This window comes from Schistosoma haematobium, chromosome 4 (assembly GCF_000699445.3).
Source record: "Schistosoma haematobium chromosome 4, whole genome shotgun sequence".
In the NCBI taxonomy this organism is placed as follows: domain Eukaryota; kingdom Metazoa; phylum Platyhelminthes; class Trematoda; order Strigeidida; family Schistosomatidae; genus Schistosoma; species Schistosoma haematobium.
Window position 1 is genome coordinate 44,797,390 of NC_067199.1, and position 16,547 is coordinate 44,813,936.

General features: G+C 34.9%; 1 protein-coding gene across 2 annotated transcripts in view; it reads left to right on the forward strand.

The window, feature by feature from the left end:
- ATP2B1_3 (ATPase, Ca transporting, plasma membrane) overlaps window positions 1–16,547 on the forward strand; it is a 163,999-nt gene that overhangs the window by 109,871 nt on the left and 37,581 nt on the right. For both annotated transcript variants that reach the window (XM_012937249.3, XM_051216531.1), the window contains exons 9-12: window positions 6,038–6,268; window positions 9,659–9,906; window positions 13,835–13,977; window positions 15,306–15,682. In XM_012937249.3, the coding sequence (XP_012792703.2) occupies window positions 6,038–6,268; window positions 9,659–9,906; window positions 13,835–13,977; window positions 15,306–15,682 (999 nt within the window). The remainder of the gene's footprint in view (window positions 1–6,037; window positions 6,269–9,658; window positions 9,907–13,834; window positions 13,978–15,305; window positions 15,683–16,547) is intronic.

Here is a 16,547-nt window from a genome sequence, read left to right on the forward strand (position 1 = left end):
TGCGCGCTGCTGAGAAGTTCCATAATAGGACGAAACGGACATCCAGTGCCTCCAGGTTTTCAATGGTGATCTGAAATAATGTTGGACAGGTAGGTTCTATATAATTTTAGTAATGTTCTATGAGACTTTGGTAAGTGTAAGGGTTGTGTTTTTATCATCATGGACTGGTTTCAATCATAGAGTATCTGAAATTATCTCTAAATGATAATCGTTTTATCACCTAATGATTAGATAACGTGATCTATGGACTTAAACATGTTTATAATGAGACAATTATCTCATATTATATTGAATAGTGGTGATGATGGCAAATATCACATTCTTCCAGAAAATACTTGTTGGCAATAATGTAAACAACTATATAATTGAATGAGATTGTGTAGTTCTATCAAACTCATGTGTCCTGGTCTCTATTAACTAACGCTTGATGGTTAGGTACTTCTGTTTCCTTAATGCAGTCTAAAATATATAACAAAAGGGTTTATTAGGCAAAATCATAATAATTATTGATATTACGATAAACAATTCAATGTTTCATGATTTGTTTACAACAGTAGGGTTGTGTTAAGCGTAGTGAAATAATTTGACTAGGGATCAAATTTATTTCATTAATTCTATACCATGTGTTTTCAGTTAAATAAACTGAAAATTATGAAGTATTGGGTTCTGACATAGCAATCTAAAAATAGTATGGTTGACGCAAAACATCAAGCCTTGGTACGGCCGAGGGTGGGGAGATCCAGCTCTCCCTCTCTAAATGCTCTCACATGGCCACGTGTATACAGACACTGACAAGAAAGTCCTACTTACTAACTTCTCGTGGCGCGGGTGTTGTTTATGGAATCGAGAGGACGATAAACGAATGCTTGGCGCCTGAACCGGGCTCGTGGATATGGAGGATCCACCTAGGGGAGTTGGAAAACCCTGATTCCGAATCAATGGTATAATTAGACTCTAGGATCCTGAAAGAACAAATGACGTATGAACCAATTATTGATCACCGACTACCATAGGACTGCATCTTCTGACGTTGCTCCATTGTCTTGTGGATCAGACCTTTAATTCGAAGGTTCTGGGTGGGGCCTCCCTAAGAAAACAACCTGCTTCGGTTTGGGCACTCGGGTAGTATCACAGCCCATACACTAATCAAGTGACTTTTCTGGCGTATATATATATATATATATATATATATATATATATATATATATATATATATATATATATATATATATTCGGTTCCTCTTTGTACCAATATTTATGTGTTCAAATAAATATATAAGTCAGTTTCTAATGAGGTCACTCTCACGATTTTCAGTATTCCTTCTCTCAAGCTAATGTCGATCCATGATGAAAACTGTATCATAGATAAATCTTTTCAAATAATCTATAGAATTGGCTTTATAATACTTAGTTACTATTTAGAATTGGTTCACAAACCACTGAGTCCGAATTTAATGATTTCAATGCCCTGGATACGATCCTCTATGAGGTCATGAATGCACACTGCTGAAGAGTTCTGAACTAGAACTATACATCCATACAATACCTCCTAGTCTTCACTGACGACCATGTGACGACTTATTATCATTCCGTGATATCTAAATAATAAATTCAATAATTTTCACAATGAAAAAATATACTTAAAGTGTGACTGTGAATTTTCGTTCTCAATAGAGATTGGATCAATAAATTTAGATTGACTATTAAGTAAACAGAAAAAAAATAGGTTGGTAATTAAATAGGGTTAATTATTTCACTATTCAATCTTTCTCTTCTCTATTTCTATATCTTAATTTGTTCCCATCTCAACAAGTATGATATCTGTCATTTATCTTGTATACAAGTTATTAAAAGATTCGGATACCCCCCTACTTATCTTTTGCACTACACATATATATATATATATATATGCCTCCATCATTTTAAATTATCACCTATTTCTAATCTAAGACTTACCGAAAATAAACACGCAACGTATATTCTCTTGCTTATCATTTATTAAGTGTCAATCAAGTTTGTTTATTGTTGTAATTTAATCCAACTTTACTAAATAAAAAATATTAGATTTAATTATTGTGTCAGATAGAAGAGATTGAATAATAATACTAATCATTATCATCTCTGCCTGTTACTCCTCGTGAAGGAGCATAAGCCACTCACCAGCACTCGCCATCCAACCCTTTGTCCTGGACAATCCAGTTATTATTCATCCTTTTCATATCTGCTTCTATTTCTCGACGTAATGTGTTCTTTGGCCTTTCTCTTTTCTGCTTCCTTTCAGGATTCCAAGTTAGGGCTTGCCTCGTGTTGCAGTTTGATGATATAGAAAAATGTAGCGTAAATTTTTTGCTTTCATTATTATCGTTTAATATTTACTTATTCATTCATTTATTGTATGTTCTACTTGCACATCAATACACTTCTGTACTATGTCCTTATGTGCAATCTTTCTTTTATATATTACTATCATTGGATTGACTACTTCTATGAATCCGGTGTTTATCTTGTTGTGCTAATGCGGTATGGCAACTTGGATCGATGCATATATGTGCCGGGTCCTACGTTGTAGCTGACTGACTGACATTCACTTTGTAGTATATGATATTGATGAATAGAACAGATAGTTTTCTTCTTTCAGATAATTGGCTTAAAGTGTGGTTTCTTTTTAGCACTGATAGTATTTGTCAATTGAATAAAAAGGTTAATAATGAGTTATTGTACCTAAGACTTAATAATTGTTACCGTGATATTTGAAAATCTTGGATTTGATTTCATATATAGTGATCTTGAATACTGTTAGAAGTATGAAGCCGGTTATCACTTCCCGGTTGCCCACACCGTGGAAGGGTTCTTCTAGAGGTACGTACATGAAAAGGAACTTGGATTAGAGGTGGTCTTAGTGACCTGAGAGTGTGACCGCAGTACCCAAGAGACAACTGCTTGAAACTGATCACACACGACCTTTTTGTGAGTAATTTTTGTGTTAGCTCCGTACTTGTTCAGACCGTACCACCGGAGGTGGATATCCGTGGGATAAGGCGAGGAGTGGATTTTTAGGGTCAACCTTTTCTAACCCCACTCTTCCTTTGTGAGAAGGCAGCATCGTTGTTATGCTGGTTGTCTGAAGGAAACACCTTACTGCTGTCACACCTCTGTTTAGTCTGCAGTACGACTTCGCCTTCGAACCTTGGGTTTGCTGCTATTAGTCTGACTGGCATGGTAGGACCTTGAGGAAGGATTGTTCCAGTAAGTATAACTATTGCTTCATCACGATAGGCAATCCCGATCACCACTTCAAGGTAGAAGCAACGGTCTTCGATAAACTTGATGTAAATCATGAAGTCGATCCTCGGTGGTGGTCAGTAGATGCCTATTTGTTAGATTTGCATAAAACAACTATCTAATATTTAGAACAGGGATTTTGTGGAGATTGTATTAATTTTAACATTTGAATTGATGATTCAGTCTAAGTTTGACGACCATTGAAAACCTGGAGGCACTGGAAGACCGTTTCATCCTATTATGGGACTCCTCAACAGTACACATTCACGATATGACACACAGGGTTCAAAACCGGGACCTTCGGTCTCGTGCGCGAACACTTAATCTCTATACTACTGCGCTTGAATCCAACGGTGTTAATGTCTAACTCCAATTGATCCATGAATTTACCTAACCCTTCATCCATTATCTGAGGTAGATAACTGTCTCTATCCGTCATGGATTAACTCCACTGGTCACGGTTTCTCACGATAAACTCCAAGTAATCCATCTTGAAATTAGTCATTATTGAACATATGATTATTATCAGAATAGGGATTTGTCAAGATTGAACTCATGAATTGATTTAAGCTAGAACGAAATGATCGTCTATTGCTTTCATGTTTTCAATAATGCTTTAACTTAGATCAACTCTAATATTTCTTTCATTTTCAATATTTGTCTAGTTTCATTCAATGACAACTAAAAACTAATTTTAATGGATTTTTAGTGATGTTTATACACAAAAAACGGATCGTTAAACATGAACTTTAATGAAATTTCTAAAATTACTTGTGTGTGTGTGTGTGCTTTTTTTTTTTACATTTTCTTGTCAAGATCAGGAAAACTGTACACCTTGGTTTTTTTTTCTTTTTTTTCCTTTTTTTTCGAAAATAACCCACATACGCACATACACACACAGTGATAAATTTGTGTTACTAGTCAAGTTGAATACTTTATATTTTACTACAATTGAATACTTCATTTATCGATTAAATTTTATGTATAAATATTGTATTGTTAGTTGAAGTGATTTGTCCTTAGTCTATAAAATGTTCGTTCTTTCTTTTTTTCAAAAAAAAAAAAAAAAAAAAAGAGTACGAGTACTTCCAGGTTTTCCATGGTGGCCTAACTTCAATTGACTCATGATCTGAACTATTGAAATTACTATAATATATCCACAAAACCGCTTTGTGATACTAATCAACATATGCTTACTAGTGACTGGTTTCAAGAGGTATATCCTGGAGTTCTAGTGAAAAACAATGACCAGTGGAGATCAACCGGATCAGTTGTGAGATAGTAATTCACTGATGAAAATGGTGAATGTGTCGCTCAATTTCGTGCATTAGTTGAAGTTAGACATTAACAGTGTTAGATGCCGGTCTACTGGTCTAGTGGTTAGGCGCTCGCGCACAAGACTGATAGATTCTGGATTGGAATCTCATGGGGGAGGGATCGTGGATGTGCACTGATTAGGAGTCCCATAATAGGATGAAACGGCCGTCCAGTGCTTCCGAGTTTTCAGTGGTTGTCTAACATCAATCAGTTCATGATCTCAATCAAAAACTTAATAATCTCCACAACTCTAAACTGATAAGCATTATTCACAATAGTCTTCTAACTAAATTTAGAAATATTTAAAAGTTTACAACTGTATAATAGTCAAACTGTAATTCAATTTCAGAAAGGGTTTTGTGGATATTATAGTAATTTTAATAGTTGAGATCATGAGTTAGACTACCATGGAAAAACTACAAGCACTGAATGGCCGTTTCGTCCTAATGTGAGTTCGAATCTCTCCAGGTGGGATCGTGGATGCGCACTGCTGAGGAGTCCCACGGTGGTCTAGATTCAATTGATTCATGATTTCAACTATTGAAATTGCTATAATATCCACACAAAAAACTCTTCTGATATTTACGAGTTGTTTTATTTTCCAAAAAGAATCATAGAAGTGACTCAGTGAAATGTAGATCAACTTCAATACTAACTTTATTGAATATCAGTCATCATTATCGTTCCATTATATGAAAGTCTAGATATATTGTTAATAAGTTCAGTCGTTATAATTAATGCACAAATCCCTATGTAGGAGAAAGTATAGATGTTACACTTAGTATCAACACACCTAAAATGACAAATCTAAGATTGAATGTATCATTAAGAATTGCACAGTAATGAACAGATATTGCATTTTAGCATAGGACGTTTCCACCTCAGAGTACACCAAGAATAGAATATTTGACTTTGTAGGTCATGAGGCCTATGCCTCACCTCTTAAGATACTTAGTCAAAATCTAATAACCATTATTACTAAATTCAATCAACTCACCATATAACACAAGAATCATTCCATATCATTTGTATTGATTGTCTCTTTCGCAAGATTGTTGAACTCGTTCAAGTGCAAGTTTCCACTGGAGTGTCAAGGACTCATTTCGTAACAATATTTCAGCTCACAAATTAAACATAATTGAAAATATAAACCATTGGATTAAAACATTAAATTATCTGATGGTTAAGTGATCATTGTACGAGATTAAAAGGTATTAAGTTTGAACTCCACTGACTAGACTGTGGGTGTGAACTGCTGCAAAATGGTATGCATAAATCGAAACACTTTTTCAAAGAACATTGATTTTTCAATTGTCCATTCTCAAGTGTAATATCAGTGTGTGATGAAAGTGATCGACTATGGTTATATTTTTCCACCTGTTCATTTCTACTTTATTCCCCCCACTGATTTCTGCCCTCTTTTCTTTTTGTTTTGCAGGATAATAATCTAGTTCGACATTTAGATGCATGTGAAACAATGGGCAATGCAACAGCGATTTGTTCAGACAAAACTGGTACATTAACTACAAATCGTATGACAGCTGTTCAATGTTTTGTTGGTAATAAACATTATAAACGTATACCGACAGCTTCAGAATTACCAGAATCTATCATCAATCTCATAGTAATGAATATATCCATCAATAGTGGATATACATCGAAACTTTTGGTAAGCGACTATGATGTTGTTGTTGTTAGTAGTAGTAGTATTCTTTTTTTTCTTTATCAATGTTAAATAAAGCGAAACAAGACAAGAAAACATTATTGGTAAGTCTGACACATAAATATTTAGCCATGGACTTTGTAACCACTTTCTAGACCCCAGAAATCTGTACTTTCAAACCCTAAAAAGAAAAGATGAGATTTATAAAATGAGCTTTACTTTCTCAGCACAAAGTATTTCAGCAAGTTTCCTTTTCTTATTTTTTGATCGATCCTGACGATAATATAATGAGTGATAGCCAATTGGATGTTAGCAGTTCAGAAATCAACATCTGGATAATGTTCATTCTTTTCAATGCATATTACCAGTCACCCCGATTTCTCGGATTGTACTTTTTTGTAACTTGTACAATGAAAGGTCGTAAACTTTTCATAAACGCATATGAATAGTTTATGCGATTAATAGACATAAGAAAACAGATAACTTGTTGAAATATCTAGATGACAGGAACGGGTAACCCGGATATTCGATCAAGTCGTCAAAAGTTGTAGTATGGTAACTTGAATTGATCCGAATTTATATCAAGCCCCTAAGTTGATCATGACTGAGTGAGTGACTGATCGATCCAATTTTCAATGGCTTTTTCTAGTAATTATAACAGGCTGTGAACCATAATATGTAACTCAGTTGATCTAAATCATTTTTGCATTTGATGTAAATTCAAATGTTTTGATAGATCTAAACATAACGTCTGATTTTCAAAACTTTAGCTGATCGAGCAGTAGCGACGGGACGGGGGAGGGTCCAAACCTCTACAAAATTAGTTAAGTATGATCGATTTCGAAGTGATTGTATCATTGACTTTTAATAATACTGCTTCCAGTGCTATTTTTTTTATTAGTTATGTTGTATTAAATATATATTTTTTATTCAGAGAGACAATCTGGAAACCAATTTCATAATAGTAATTAAGCGTCATTTATTAATTATACTTCTAAAAACGATGAACCATTGATATTCCCACGACAAGAAGTAAGAACACAAAGACTCATACAAGTGAAGATTTAATCACCACCTAGAAAATACAACGATAACCCTAGTCAATAATACATTGACTTATATGTTGATTTGTATACTCATTTTGATTGTTAGTTAGTAACAAGTTACATGTATGGAAAATGTTTAGAATTATAAAGAATCACATGCTGGATATCATGTTGAATATAGTTCACGTTAACTTAATACAAAGAATATCAAGTCTCGAATAAACATCACACTGAAGTAAATCAAGCTCCCAAATGCCCCTGGTATGGCCGAGGGTGAGGAGAGTCAGCTCTCTCTCTCTCTCGAAATGCTCTCACATGGCCACGCGTATACAGCCACTGACAGGGAAGTCCTACTCATTGCCTTCTCGCAGCTGGGGTGTTGTTTACTAGATTAAGAGGACGAAAAGCGAATATCCGGAGCTTTCACCAAGTCGGTGGATATGGAGGATCCACATAGAAGTGTTGCGAAACCCTACTTTCAAACCAATGATGTACATTGGCTCCTGGGTCCCGAAGGAACATATGGCCTATGAACGTGCGCTTGGTCACTGGCTACCATGAGACTGCATCTTCTGACGTTGCTCCACTTTCTTGTGGAATAGACCTTTAAATCGAAGGCTCAAGGAATGGACCTTTAATAAGATCACCTGTTTCTGTTTGTACAACTAGGTAGTATTCCAGCCCTCACACAAATCATTCGACTTGAAATAAGTAAATAAATATTAGGAGTAAATCAATGTTATAGTGAATAAATTACCCTGGATAACTATTATATTAAATTAAAAACGGAAGTAATGTTGAATGAATAGTTACAATGAGTTGAAAATGTAATTTTATCTTCCTTTTTTATCTCGTCCTATCAATGATGTACTCATTCACCTATGAAACAAAATAAACCATGAGGTTTAAATCTTTTTCATAAGTTTTGGTTAAAGTTTGAAGTTGAAATCAATAAACTTTGTACAATCAGTGTCAAGTTCATCCATATCACAACTTCTTGTAATGATTATTCATAATTAAAATATTAGATTTGTACAGTTTATTTCAATTTGAAAGATCATTTACATCACTAAGTCAATTTTAGAGACTGATCCAATAACAATAGTATTGTTATTTATGGGCAGAGATGGATGGTGGCTAGTACATTTCTTCTTATCCCGGACTTGCCAGTTATATATACTTGTATTCCAGAATTGATGTTTGCTCCGGGACTCGAACCCAGTACGGTTCGCCTCAAACGCCATCGCGTTACCCACTTAGCTACTGAGTCCTGATAGCCACCTGTTTGTGCAATGTGGTTCGAGTCCCGGAGTGATCATCAACTATGGGATGCAGGTACATCCAGCTGACGAGTCCCAAATAGGATGAAACGCGTGTCAAACTGGATTCCGCTGCTAGCCACTATCCATCTTTGCTTAAAACGCTTGTGACTTAAGACTATATCGAGGCAATCCACACATAATGCACATATGCCAACATGAGACTGATCAATTGCAGTTCTAAATAACGATGGGAAAATACAAGTAAAACAACACCAAATATAGTTAATAGAAAATAAAAATAAAAAAACACATCTAAAACTGAAAATTTTCTGGTTACAAAATAGTTTCCCAAAAGTTTGAGCAGTCCTTTGTAGTAGTACTACACTTAATCTACTTAACAACAATTCCTAATCAACTCTTGATATCATGTCACATTCATATAATGTTATTATCAGTATAAACTAGATCAACCTTAAGAAGAGACTCTTAGATCATTTTTTCTGATACTGTTATAATTTGTAACCTATGTGCCCTGTTAGTTTAATAACTTAATGATACCGCCAATTAAAGAGCAGTGAATTATCTATCGGACGAAGGACGCATAAAACCCGTACGAGCAGTCTAGATTACTTATCGGTCCTGCTTCCTGCCTAGCCCAGCCACTTAAGTCCAGAACGCAAATCTCAGCCTCTGCGATATGAATCATTTATGTCAAGCATACTGAGTTTATATACCAACCAGACAGACCAAATCATACCAATAAAATAGGAAACAACATTTGTACAAGATCTAACCAAAAGAGGCTGTGAATATGGGAGATAGTAATTAATAGACAAGGCATAATTCAAGAAGAGTAAATCGTATAATAACAGTTCATAGGTCAAAATAAAGCTCATAATAAGAGGGATATGAATATGTATAGTTTAGTTGTTTAACAATTATACGGTAAAAATATACGTTTAGTATTGGTTCATAAATGGATTCCAAAGTTACCATTCATTATGCTTATAGGGATATAACAGATACTCACTGCGAAGGTATCATATTCTTTTTATGTCTGTTTTTCTCTTCTTCTTTTTTGTTTTTAGCCTCCCGATAATCCAAATGCTTTACCTAAACAAGTTGGAAATAAAACAGAATGTGCTTTATTAGGTTTTGTCAAATCTATTGGACGTAGCTATGAAGATATACGTACACAATGGAGTGAAGAACGTTTATATAAAGTGTACACATTTAATTCAATACGTAAATCCATGAGTACAGTTATTAAAGAATCAGATAATCCAATGTCATTTTTATTGTTTACCAAAGGTGCTTCAGAAATGGTTGTTAAATGGTAAGTAGTAAATAAGTAATAATAATGTATATTATAACTTGAATATCTACTGCATAAGAGTTTATGTTTTTTGCCAACTATTGATACTTAGAACCACATTAGTTTGCTTTATGTTGGTTTATGGACTATTTGAGTAGATGCCTCAATAACTCCCCATAGTTACCACTGTTAACATGTTTCTTTTTTCAATGCTAACCATCAGTGGAATTTGGAATGTACGCTTAATTTTTTTTTTGGTTTTGGGACGCTACATCAGAATTTACCATTGGTGTGATTTTCACATTAAGATTTGAACCTCAATATCCTTACCAACTGTGAATTTTAAGGAAGTAAACACGCAATCTATTTGTTTTGTTGCTAGTCATTATTGATAATCTTATTACTGTTGCTGGAATTGATAAAAAAGTTAAAACGTATCTGTTTTTAATGACTAGATTCTTGAAGATCTGGGGTTCGATCCATGATAGGTCAATGAATGCTTAGTGCTGACGAGTCCCATACTAGAACGAAATCTATGTCTAGTGATAAATGGTTTTCACTGAGTGTCTAGCTAACATCAGTATTCTATGATGTAAACTACAATATTTGAAAGAAAATAATTGACCCACTACATCTGGACAAACGGCTTCAACTCAATAATTCGATGACAGTATGCTATACAGAGAAGCTTAATACAACAGCGGCCGATTTCCAGCCAGTTCTTAGTCATTTAGAAAATATCCTTTGGAATTAGATAGATTATGGTAAAGAAAACTGTAATATTACAAAGAGTAAACAGACTTTATATCAATGACAAATATATTAATATCTTCAGGTTACTCTGTGTGTAAAGCTAAAAATGAACAACTTATTAACTCGTTCTTATAGATTGTCCATATTCTTGAACTCTTAAAAGGGTCGAAATACATTTTTAGAAGTCCATATATTATTCCTAGTTGGAGTTAGTAGTTAAGGGTAAGGATTAATGATTTAGAGTTAAGATTTAGCAAAATAGTCCCATAAGTGTTGATTCACCTGTTATGTGCAATATTAGTGTTAGGTCCCGATAAGCATAATGAATGGTAACTTTGAGACCCATTTATGGACCAATACTATGCGTATATTTTTATCCTATAATTGTTATGTAACTGGACTATTCATATTCATATCCCTCTTATTATGAGCTTTATTTTGACCTATGAACTAGTTCGCAAGTTCATAAACGATAGATAGAATATAGCTAAGTAGATAACTCGTAAAGTATTAAGTCCGAATCTCGCAATGAATATCAACTCTAGTATGCAAGTGCATCTATCTAGGGAACCGCAAATTGGATTAAACATGCTTCCTAGATTCCACTGCCAACTACAATCTATTTATTTCATCAGTCAGTTACAATGTAGGACCAGGCACATACATGCATCGGTCCAAGTTGTTACACCTCATTAGCACAGCAAGATTTCGCCTTCACACCTTGGGTTTGTTGCTTTTAGTCTTACCGCTCTTCAACCGACCTGTCTGGCATGGAAGGACCTTGAGGAACGGTTGTTACAGCCACTGTGGCACGGTTGCTTCATTACGATGGGCAAGTCCGACAGCGATGTTACCTTCCCACAAGGTAGGGTGGGGTTAGAAAAGGTCGACCCTAAAAATATACACCTCGCCTTATCCCACGGATATCCGTCTCCGACGTCAAGGTCCCAACAAGTACAGAGCTAACACAAAAATTACTCATAAAAAGGTCGTATGTGACCGACCTCAAGCATTTGTCCCTTGGGCACTACGGTCACACTCTCAGGTCACTGAGACCACCTCTAATCCAATTTCCTTTTCAGTTACCTCTAGAAGAACCCTTCCACGGTGTGGGCGACCGGGAATTGATAGTCGGCCTCATAATTCTAACAACACTCAAGACCACTATATAAAAATCCTTCTACTGTTCATCATACTCGATTGACCAAAAGACTAAATGTTTAGTTTTCTATTACTAATTACTTCATCTTTATCTCATAATTACATATTCTACAATTTCTATTAAGTAAATCTTATTTCATGAGAATAATTCAACTTCTTTGTCAATTTACCAAAATATCAATGAATATAAAGGTCCTTAAAATGGAATGATTTCTTTTTTTTTCTTTTTTTTAATGGATAAAATAAACATTTCATCTGTTTAATCATTCATTGGACACAAATGGGCACAACTGTATAAAATCAATGATTTTACATCAATTATTCCTATTTCCATTACTTTCTTTGTACATTAGCACCTTCTCTATTTCTACATAACATACACACCCACACCCACACCCATCTACATACATACATGCATACATAGATACATACGGGACCTGAACACAGAGAGAGGGAGAGACAGAAAATGCAATAAACTGGTTTGCATTGTATATATCCTTATTACAATTTCATAAATGTCACCCCTTATATCTAACATCTTAACATTCTTATGTAATTATAAATTACCTATTAAAAAAAGATTAAGTCTTTTTCTTTTATGCCTCCAGTCTATTAAAATTGATTATTAAGTAGATAGTGCAATTTAGTTTTTTGTACCTTTACTATGGTAATCTATATATAAATTTATATTAAAAGGAAATTGACAGGAGACATTTCTGTTTTATTCTTGTTCTCTCTTGAAACGATAACTTCTTTGTTTGTTTCTACTTCATCATCATCCATTTGCATCATCATTTTAAATTTCCTTTTTATACGATAGAAATGGATTGTTCTTTGATTATTTATAAATAAGTTAATGAATTTTTAGATTATCTTCTATATGTTCCTTTGGTTATCTGGTTTATTTTTACTATTTACCAGTCTGTTGAAACTGGTAAACAGCCTCCAAATGTCCTGGTATGGCTGAGAATGGATAGAATCCACTCTTTCTCTCGAAATGCTCTCACATGGCCACGCGTATACAGCCTCTGCGAAGGAAGTCCTACTCACTACCTTCTCACTCCTTGAGTGTTGTTTAAGAAATAGAGAAGACGAGAAGAGAATGTTCGGCGCTTTAACAGGGTTGGTGGATATGTAGAGTCCACCTAGGGAGGTTGGAAAACCCTCATTCCAAACCAATGGTACTCATGGGCTCCAGTATCCCAAAGGAACAAATGGCATATGAACCAATTATTGGTCACCGGCTACCATGAGACTGCATCTCCTTACGATGCTTCACTGTCTTGTGGATCAGACCTTCAGGTCGAAGGTTCCGAGTGTGGGGCCCCCTAAGAAAACCACCTGCTTCGGTTTGGTGACCCGAGAAGTATCACAACTCTCACACAAATCAAGTGGCTTGTGTGGCGCATATATATCTGGTGCCCCCTTGTACCAATATCTATGTGTTCAAATAAAAAATTTAAAAAACATTTAAGTCTGTTGAAACCGAATAACAATAGTTGGTAAACAAAAAACTCATTGGATGTCTATCAAGTGGTTGTAATATTTGACCATGCACTATGAGACCTAAAGATCTTGAGTCCGATTCCTGGTGAGACCGGGGGTACCCACTGTTGAAGAGTCCTATATTAAGATGAAACAGTTGTCTGATCCTTCTTGATTTTCAATCGTACCCTAATGAACATCAAACCTGTAGGGAATACAACCGACGGATTAAAGCAATCTCCACAAAGCCCCTTCAACTACTGTATTGAGTTTTATTTGTTCTTAATATAGGGTTTCTCATTGGTGAAGATCAATGCATTCTCCCCTCTCTCAACTTTCTTAAAAACACATAGCTGGGTTCGTGTCCTGTTTATTAAAATAGGACAAAACGCGCTCTAAATTTTGACGCTAGTCACAGTCCATCTGTAGATATCCACTTGCCCGTAGTTCTTATTTGTTTCTTAATATAATTGAGTTATCTATCTTACTGCCCTTAAAATAATTAACTATTCATGTAACTTATTTTTTTTTAAATCCTTCAATCTATAAGTTGTTCTTGGATGATGGATGAACAAAATAAACCAAGACCATTCAGTCTACAAGATCAAGAACGTTTAACTGAAGCAGTTATTGAACCAATGGCAGGTGAAGGTCTTCGAACCATTGGCATAGCTTATAAAAAAATTACAATAGGTAAGTACTCTCATACCTCTTATGTGTGTGTGTGTGTATTTCGATCTTTGGATACTTATATTGTCTTTGTTCGTTCGATTTTGGGAAAAGAAAATCCGAAAGAATGTCGAAATTAGAAAGTTTTAAGAAAAAACCGATCATATTTTAAGAACGTCATCTGATCTGTTATAATTTGGATTTCACTAACAACATAATAAATTATGTAATAGAATTATTCCAATCATTTAACAGAGATCTGAAATGGAAATTATTTGCCTCATTGAATCACTACCTAAAATGTATAATTTAACTACTTCCTATGAGTGACTACTTTTATCAGCTAATGAGTTTACTACAATCAGTCAGTTGTAAGCAACATAGATTTTAGGATATACTTATCGGTTCAACTTGTCACATTACAAATTATCACACTAAGGCGAGATTATTACGACAAATACTGAAGTAATGAAAGTAGCGATAGTATTAGTAGTAGTAAGAAAGATTGTGGTGTGTGCTACTTATGTTGGTAGATATAAGTAATATGTCACATCAATCAGAAGTGGATTGCCGGCGAGCGGAATATTGAGAAAAGATGTGAGAAAACTGAAAGCAATCAAAACAACAACAGGAATAAAGAACCTGCATGATTGTGATCAATTCTAAGACATGTCACTCCATGTGTCCCTACATTGACTACGATAATTACGCGGACACCCCCAAATGCTCCCGGTATGGTGGAGGGTGAGGAGAGTTCGCTCTCCTTCTTGAAATGCTCTCACGTGGCCACACGTATACACCCACTGACAGAGAAGTCCTACTCGTTGCCTTCTCGCAGCTGGGGTGTTCACGAGATTGAGAGGACGAAAATCGAATATCCGGAGCTTTCACTAAGTTGGTGGATATGGAGGACCCACCTGAGAGTGTTGGGAAACCCTAGTTTCAAACCAATGATGCACATGGGCTCCATTACTTCGAAGGAACATATGGCGTATGAATGTGTGCTTGGTCACCGACTACCATGAGACTGTATATCCTGACGTTGCTCCACTGTCTTGTGGAATAGACCTTTAGATAAAAGACTCGAGCAGTGGCAACCTAAAGAAACTATCTGCTTCGGTTTGGGCACCCAGGTAGTATTCTAGCCCTCACACAAATCGAATGATTTATGTAGCTCATATATATTTGGTGCCTTCTTGTACCATTGTTTATTTGCTTAGATAAGTAAATAATCAAGTAGTTTTCATCTGCCTACATAGCTTTTAATTGTTTTCTTTCCTCGTTCATTGTTATATATTTTTTGTTAGTATTGACTTTTGTTTATCTATATTTTTCATCTATATTGAATGTAGCTACAAATTCAAAAAGTCCAAATGATATGATTGTACAAAGTGAACCGAATTGGGATGATGAAGAACATTTATTAGAAGGTCTTACTTTATTAGGTATTATTGGAATTGAAGACCCAGTTCGACCAGAAGTACCAGCTGCTATACGTCAATGTCAAAAAGCCGGTATCACTGTACGTATGGTAACTGGTGATAATGTAAATACAGCACGATCAATTGCAATGAAATGTGGTATTATACAACCAGGTGAAAATTTTCTTGTTATTGAAGGTAAAGAATTTAATCGACGTATTCGTGACAAAGCAACTGGTAAAGTTAGACAAGATTTATTTGATCAAGTATGGATTAATTTAAGAGTATTGGCTAGATCTTCACCTCAGGTAAGTTCTTTTTTCTTTCATTTATGTGTTACATAGAAAGTTGTTGATTTATGGCTATGAAACACATTCCTTTAAAGTAGAAGATATTCGTAGGTTACTAGTATTCGGTCGAAGGGATATCCGAAGTATTACTCGTATATTTTGGAACCATCGAGTTAGAAATTCTGAGGTTAGCCGCAAATTACTAGATATGTATGGTTAATAGATCGACGAGTTGGTGAATACCTAATAACTGAGATGATTAAGACATGTATTATATTTGCTTATCCACCTACTACCTTGACATCCAATCATGAGTGTCATAGAGATGGTTGGAAAAAGAGAGCGCTTAAATCAAACCATGGCATCAGTCTATGAAGACATTACCCATTGGACTGAATCATGTAGGTAGTTGTAGATTGCTTGTCCATGGTTCTGATGATCAACATAACCATTAGTTAGAGACCTTAATTGATATTTTTCAAAATCACTCACAATAGCTCACATGCATTCACTATTTGTCTTCACAACTATCTGAATTCTTCATGAATGATTTTCGCTTTATTTTACTAATCCATATTTCCTCCTTGAATTGTATCTTCAATGATTAATCATTTCTATTAATACGAATACTCTTATTAACTCTACTATTCTGAGATTTCCCCTAACAATTTTATATTATTGTATTAATGTGGTATGGGAACTTAAACTTATGTACATACGTTCCAGGTTTTACATCGCGTTCAACTGACTGACTGACGAATGAAGTGAATGTTGTCTTTTGATGTCACATTCTATATTGGCTGATGATGTTGCTCAGGGTGTTAATAAAATATTCGTAACTATGAGTAACCTATCATAGAGAGAATACAGTAACATTATAATT